Here is an 8,476-nt window from a genome sequence, read left to right on the forward strand (position 1 = left end):
CTCAATCCACAGATAAATAGAGAGAGGGAAAGAGGGTGACATGAACGAGGTGGAATTTTACTGATTTAGCCCTCCACCAACTCCCTTGTACCGGTACACGGATTGCTGTACCGGTACAAGGCCAAACCCGAGAGCATCTGAGTTCTGTCGCACGCTCTGTACCGGTACAAATGGACCCTTGTACCGGTACAGCAAGCGTCTTCCATGATGGTTGTACCGGTACAGCACAAACCTTGTACCGGTACAACAGAGTAAAAATCCTGCAATTTCGCAGATTTTCACACAGAATGCTGCCCTCGCGTCAAACGGAGTCCGTTTCGCGTCTATTTGACGCCAACGCAACTCGGGCTTGTCTCGACACTCTCCAGAGCTGTCGACAAGTCCCCACTGACAGAAACTGGGTCTCACAGTTTGAGGGAATTCGGTGTGATTATAGTATGAAAATTGTAAATTTAAATAATGGATTAACCAAAATTTTCTATGTAAGTGGCGCTTGGGCGACAAACTTTTGGAGTCAAGTCTTGTGAAAATTAATCGAAATTTTGAGTGCAAAATAACACATTTTTAAAGTGGGCACTATGCGGACTATGCTACAGATGAGAGATGACCGACCGCTTCGCATTCGAAATGCAATATCTTACAAACTACTTCATGGAATTCAGAAGTTAAAGAACTCTATACCCCCGTTTGGATCGGGTATAAAGAGGGCATAAGGGGGTTATCCCTCACTTTATACCCAAACATGTTTTTGGGGGCTGGGAACAAGTTGTTCCCACCCACCCGGTAACAAGCTGTTCCCACCCACCCACAGTGGGAACAAGTTGTTCCCAACCCCGAATAGAGAGAAAGAGAGAGATTTTTATTTTAAATTTAAATTTAAATTTAAATTTTTAAAATTTATAATTTTAAAATTTAAATTTAAATTTAAATTTAAATTTATAATTTTAAATTTTAAAGTTTAAATTTTAAATTTGATATTTTTAATTTTTAATTTTAAATTTGATATTTTTAGTTTTAAAATTTTAAATTTGTTATTTTATATCTTTGAAATTTAAATTTAGTTTTAAAATTGAAATTTGATATTTAAAATTAAAATTTTAAAAATTAAAATTTTAAATTTTAATTTTAAATTTTAAAATTTAAATNCCCTCTATGGCCTTCCACTCGAACTCCCATACTAAATTGCTTACAAAGTACTCAAGGTGTAGCATTGCCAGCCCATACCCCGGGCACATCCTTCTCCCTGCCCCGAAAGGCATCATCTTGATCTCTCTACTCCCCGTTATGTCCACCGCCTCTCCCTCCCCGCCCTCCAGGAACCTCTCCGGTCGAAACTCCATAGGGTCTTCCCAAACCTTTCCCTCCCACCCTATCTCCGCCACCATAAAGTTCACATCAGCTCCCTTTGGAACGCAATACTCGCCGAGCATCATATTAGCTGTGACGGTGTGTGGCAACACAAAGTGCGCTGGCGGGTGTCTTCGCAATCCTTCTAGAATTACTGTTTTTAGGTATGGCATAGATGACAAGACCTTTTCATCAATTTCTTTCCTCTCGGTTGTCCCTACCATTGTTTTGATCTCTTCATATAGCTTCGTCTGTTACCGATCACAGAAACAAGTTAAAATCATAGAGAAAATTAGTTGATTCACATCTGGTCAAAGTTATCATCTACTAACAAGCAAGCAAAATCAAATCACTTGATAACAATGTGATCTATGACATATTAATTATCATAAGTGCGTACAAACCTTTTACCTAGACCTCTAATAATATGAGAAACTAGTGTTTGGACTTTTTTTTTTTTATAACCGTAATACATGTCGACGAGACATATTAAAATTATTATTTTCATATTAGATAACAATTTCAATCCTGACACATAATAATGTAAAAATTTTGTCCACCTCTCCGCGTAAATTTTTGGATTGAGTCCAAACTTGTTAACAAAATTAATGACGTAAAAAAGAATGTTCTAACATACGTGATCACACAAATAATGATTTTATTTTCTATATATTTTAATTTTTTATGCCACTTATTAGGGCTGGCATTGACCTCTCTTCACCTCTCTTCGCCGTAATTAATTTCGACCTTACTGTTTCGGATAATTCCAATTTCAACCGTATCTTTATTACGGTAAAATAAACCACGAAAATGATCATTTATGGCCGAAAACGACTTCAATCCTCTCCACTTTCACCCAAACAAACAGGTGCCAAGCTGAAAATATGAAGCGACTATATTTTGAAGTTTAAACTTTGGGTACCAACCAACCAACTATCGAAACCTTTTGCTACTTGCGTCCGGGACGGTCAGTCGATCGAAATTAATTAATTTGTATTCAAAATTACGCACCTGTATGTCCGGCCGTCGAACGAGGTTTGCCATGATCCACTGCAACGCGGTTGCTGTCGTGTCGGTCCCGCCGCTCAGAAACTCCGAGCATAGGCTGACGACCTCCCCATCAGTGAGACTCCTGCCCTGCTCCTCCGGCAGACGGAGCTCGAGCAGGGAGTCGACATACGCGACTGCTATCCTGTCAGACTCCTGCTTCAGTTTCTGCTCCTGCCTGGCGCGGATCAGCGCCCCGAAGATCTCCTGCTGCTTCTGATTCGTTGCAACGCACGCGTTCCACCTCTTGCGGAACAAGAGCTTGGTGACCGTCGGGAAGAAAGCGAAGACCGGGAATGCAGTGAAGGCTGCGAGCATGAACTGCTGCACGGCCTGGATGTCTGCGATCGTGGTGTCGTCGTCCAGCTTCACGCCGAAGCACATGAACACCAGCAGGCAGAAGATGGCATGCTTGAAGCTCTCCATCACCACTACGACGCCGTCGTCGTTGGCCGCGGCTTGCGCTTTCAGCTTCTCGATGAGCACCGCGAGGGCCCACCTGACAAACAACCGTTATATCTGTAAAATTATTATTTTGTCTCTTCAAATATATTCTTTTACTACCTCCTACTTTTCTTATTTGTCATTAAGTTAGGAGCAAAAGAGGTATTCTGACTTCTTTTTAACTCTCATAGAAATTTAACCCGAATTTAATCTTGGATGACTTAACGGATACTACCAACAAGATTGTTTTTGAATAACAAAAAAAATATACGTGGGTAAAATTTGAAATAAAAAATATATATATAAAATATTTTAGAAGTTCTGAGGAGTATTTAACTATAAATAATTATCCCAAAAAATATATATATCAACAGTATTTTTCTTTGGGATTAATGAGACCGTTGACTTCCAATCTTCACCCTATTTTTCAATTTAATCCTTCTTTGGGATTAATGACACAGTTGACTTCCAATCTTTACCCTATTTTTTGATTTAATTCCAATTTTTCAAATTTTTTTTGCCATTTAGAAATGAAAAACAACTTAAATTTAGAAATTAAAAACTTGAATACCATTTTTAGCTAACTGCACTAGATACGGTCGGTTATATATCTCATCTCATTTAAATTTTTATCATCAAAATGTATAACAAAAAGTAGACCGAAATTGTCATGTGGCAAAATTTGGTACGATCATGGGCAGTTTTCGTTATAATTAACGGCGTAAATTTTTTTTTACTAAAATAAATTTTAGACACTCAACTACAAATATTAAAAAAATAAAATATTAGAACTTTTTTGAACTATGGAACATATTGATTTGGCTTCCTATATTTTCAAATTTTTAATATCTTTGATTTGAGTCCATTAACGGTTCTTTGATTTCAAAATTTTAATAAATTAATATATTTTATATAATTATCATAATTATAAATTTTTAAAAATAACTAATGAGTTTAAGCTTTAAAGTCAAAATATTACTGACTGACTGATACAAATCGAACAAATTAAAAGATTCGACAATAGAATTAAAATTTTGATAATTTTATACCTGATTCAAAATAGTTCTTAATGTATATATATAAGTTTTCTGTATTTTTTACCTATTAAAACATAGAAAACCAAGAGATGAAACGAGAAAACGTTGGAAAATATTGGTGCAATAAACTTTTTTCATGTGGGATTCTTTGGGCTTAAATTTATCCTAGTGTCCGAATCATGTGCTTATGTGAGTTTATATGATTGATTTGTTATTAATCTTTTGTAAAAATATATATATTTTATGTAAACCGCTCTTCGCACCTGCGTGTCGGGGCGAAGAGTTCGACGCGGGACGGCGGGAGGATCTTGGAGGCGAGGTTTCGGCGGACGAGCCGCCAGTAGGGGCCGTAGGACGAGGAGCTGATGTCGCGCTGGCCGCACGTGAAGAGCACGTTCGGCTCGACGAGCGGCGGGCGGTGGGCGAAGGCGGCGCCGCCTTCGACGAGGGCGCGGTGGGCGAGGCGGCGGTCGGCGACGAACACCGACGGGCGGCGCTGGAAGGGGAGGCGGAGCGCGACGACGGGGCCGTGCCGCGCATGCAGGGCCCGGATGAGGTGCTCTGTGTCGAAGACGGATCGGCGGCGGCATATCACGTCGGCCAGCAGCAGAAAGCTGGGGGGACCTGGGGGCTGCTTTGCATGCTGCTGCTGCTGCTGCTGCTGTTGCTGATTCTGATTCTCATCTTGCAGTTGCTGCTGCTGCGGCTGCTGCTGCTTCTGATTCTGATTTTTATGATGATTTGTTAATAGTAGGAGGATGGAGAGAGTGAGGGCTAAGAGTATGGAAAGGAAGAGGATCCAAGAATCCATTGGTACTCTGATTTTTTGCACTAGTGGTATTTTTTTTTTTTTTTCTTCTTTTATCTACTTCTCTATTTTTTGGTTGTGTGGCGTTGAAGCGTTTTATAGAGACTTTGATTTGTGGCTTTGATAAAACATGTAATTTGGTATTTTATTTTCAGCCAACTTGGCAGCGTATTTTCATTTCGGCCCCTGTGGTTTTAATAATTGCACTTTGCTTTCTTGTGATTTAGCTCTTTTTTTTTATTTAGTCAAAAAGTTACAATTAATTATTCTGTGATTTAGCGTACTTTTTACTTTGCCACTTTGTTATTTTTTTCAAAATTTTTATGCTACCATCTTATTTGATATAAAATTTTTGGACAGATAAAAGTTAAACTTAGGGGAACAAATTAATTATAACTTTTTAAACGACAGAAGGACATAATAAAAATAAGCTAAAGTAGAAGGGAGCAATTTGAAGTTTTCCTCTTTTTTTTTCCATTCTTCAGCATAGTTTTATTTTGGTCCTCGAACATTTAGTTTCAACGTTGTCGGCCCTTAATCTCTTATTAAAACGCTATACTTTAGTCTCTATACATATTTATTATTAGAGAATATATATATATATATTTATGTACCATGCATTTGTCAACTATGTTTTCTGTCAAATATACTACTCCTTGAGTTAAAAGTGTTTTCTTAATATAAAAAGTTTATATTTGTGAATTGGATATATAAATGGATGAAAAAAAAATTGATAAATTGAATATATAAGGACTACAATTAATGAAAAACACTTTTGATTTTAGAGATTAAATTGAAACTAAACTAAAAGTATAGGGCCTCTAATGTCGAAATGTAAGAGAATGCTAAGTCTACAACCCAAAGGAGCCGATGTAATCTTTATAACTTCTAATTAATCCAATAGTTTAAGAATTTAAACAATCTTTTTTAACTTTTAGTTAAAATAATAATAAGATTAATGTGTTAATTATAGTCCTTAGATGGGCTAAGTTGTAATGTTACAATTCAAATAGCTTCAAAGTGAAGCAATTAAAATGTGAAAATAAAACTTAGCTTCAAAGTTTGGGGACCAGCAGTGCAGTTTACTTTTCGTAGGTTTAGTTGTATATAACTCCCTGTAAATATATCGAAAAGCAAATATATTTCAATAAAATTTAATTTTTTATTTTTATCCCTATAAAAGTCCAGTAATATTCTTATTTACTCCCTTTTTTTTTTGTTACCGTTAGGGTACTGTTTATTTTTTAACAGCAGTTAAATAAAATAACATTTTTTTTCCTTACAAATATATCTCTTCAAAAGCCCCAATTGTTAGAACTATACAGAAATATCCTTCCAAAAAAATATTTCTTCGAATAATATAGAAGGGCTAAAAAGGTCAATTTAACTCATTCACTAACCAGGATTAAATATTTTACTCATGGTTAACTATATTTTTCTAACAGATTCTAATAGTAGGGATATATTTGAAAACGGTAGGACCTATACAAGGATAAAAATAAAAAGTTAAACTTTATAGGAATATATCTGTTATTCGATATATTTACAAGAAACTGTATGCAATTAATTCTTTTTTTATATATATATATTTTTTTTTGTAAGATATTGAATTCAAACAAAGGACGAAAGGGGAGCAGTTCTTGAAAGATTCCAAGTCAAAAACGTGCTCCTAATGCTGTACAAAGCAATTATCCATCTTTTAGGTAAAAGTGTTCATAACTTATCTAAACTATAAATTATTTTTGAGTTTGACTATCCAATTTTTAAAAATTCTGATTTTATTATTCAATCTTTCAATTTATTTGATTTAAATAAGTCACCGATACTTTGGACTTTAAATTTTAAGGTAACTATTTTATAAAGCATATTAACTAAACGGCACATTCAAATTTTAAAGACAAAATATTATTGACCGAGTGACGTGTTAAAATCAATCAAAAATTAAAATTTTGAAAGCCATAAATAGTGATTTCAAATATTCATAATCAATATTACATTATCATATATATATATATATTATTATATATATATAATATATATATATATATATATATATATATAAAATATATATATACTATTTTACTGTCTACCAAGTTGTTTTTTTTGATGATAGAAGCTTTCTAATCGACGATTCATACGTTAGAACATTATCTACATCATTTAACTTCTGAAATCAAATTTATAATTTTTCGATACTGCATTTACTATGATCAAACAACTCACAAAATTAACTCATTTTTAACCGGCCTGTATGGGATATTTGCTAGTTTCACGTGAAAAGAATCGGAATAATTGAATTTTGATAGAAATTTTATTCCTAAAAAATAAATCATGAACCGATTAAATAGTCCGATCATTTTTAAGTCATATCTTTTAGAATTCGTTCGATTTTTAACGCGTCATTTTATACCCGTATTGATAAGACTTATAATGATTCAAAAAGATTCTACGAATTTATATTTCTAGAAGTTTCAAAATATCAGCTAGATCATGTTTTACGAATGTGGAACGTCGATTCAAAAAACTCAACATCGGAAACAATTATAGATACGCAAAGCGGTTCTATATTCATAAGAGATATAGCCTTACTATATATATATAATAATATAATATATATTATTATATATAGTTCAGTTAGGTGCTTGTAAAAAGTACCTAAGCACTTTGAATTGTAAAACGCTGATAAATATACGTCAAATTAAACATGTCCTTGTCTGCCTGTTCCTCATGCATAGCTTTGTACCCACTCTATTAAAAATAAAATTACTCTTCATTCATCTTATGACTTTCATGTATAATTTGAATAAAATAATTATATTTTATATATCATTCTAAAGCCAAAAGCAAAATCTGAGACCGCAAAGATCTTAATTTATTTATATTGACAAATTGCACGACTTTTATTCAGATTGCTTGTTCAAGTTGCACTTATGTTAGGTTTTTCTTTAATTTTCCCCTCCAAATATTTTTCTTTTTTAACGAAATGGGCCTAAGAAATTTATATTTACATAAATAGCCTCTCTACCTTACGGCGAGCGCCTAATGACATTTTTTAGTTGAACTACGGATCAATCGCCGTGTTTCAACCGATGATTGATCAACCGTGTGTGTGTAAGTGTTTGTTAATCCCCAAAAAGTTAAAAAAGAGAGACTAAATATGAATATTAATACGGTGATTCGTGTTCAAAGTTAATAAATAGCAAACGTGGCAACTCGTCTGGTAAGAAGAGAGTCATATAATTGTAAATATACAGATGTTTATTTAGGACTATTTAGTAAAAAAAATTGAGGGGCTAATTGGAAAAAAGCCTGTTTAATTTAATTATAGAGCCAAAAAAATATTGTTTTGGAGGCTTTCAAAGTCTAGACAACAATTATTATTGAGGGATATAAAAATTGATAAAAATTTTTTTGCAAAACTTATTAAATTAAATCATCTTTAATTGATTATTCATCCTTTTAAATTTTGATTTTTCATCAATCTTTTCAATTTATTGATTTGAGTAGCAATATACTTCCTGAGCTTCAATTTTAAACTAATTATTTATTTTAATAATCTTTATCAATTAGAGAATTGCATAAAATACTAGTAATTAAATTGTGTAAAAATAAACGACAATCAAGATTTTGAAAGATTAAGATAGTTAACTTAAAATGATCAATGAATTAAGTAAGTTTAAAGTTTTCGTACATTTTTATATAAAAGATTAGACATTTTGGGCTTTTAAAAATAAAAGTGATGCTTTTAGCGCACATATTATTACAACACTAGGTTATATTTAGAGCTGTCCAA

General features: G+C 33.6%; 1 protein-coding gene across 1 annotated transcript; it reads right to left on the reverse strand.

Moving 5' to 3' along the window:
- LOC109727513 (cytochrome P450 89A2-like) lies at window positions 1,140–4,764 on the reverse strand. Its single transcript, XM_020257654.1, has 3 exons — window positions 4,139–4,764; window positions 2,359–2,893; window positions 1,140–1,598 (listed from the first exon to the last, which is right to left on the reverse strand). The coding sequence occupies exons 1-3, from the start codon at window positions 4,684–4,686 to the stop codon at window positions 1,140–1,142; spliced, it is 1,542 nt and encodes a 513-aa protein (XP_020113243.1). The 5' UTR covers window positions 4,687–4,764.

The sequence above is a fragment of the Ananas comosus genome, linkage group 22 (genome assembly GCF_001540865.1).
Source record: "Ananas comosus cultivar F153 linkage group 22, ASM154086v1, whole genome shotgun sequence".
NCBI classification, from domain to species: domain Eukaryota; kingdom Viridiplantae; phylum Streptophyta; class Magnoliopsida; order Poales; family Bromeliaceae; genus Ananas; species Ananas comosus.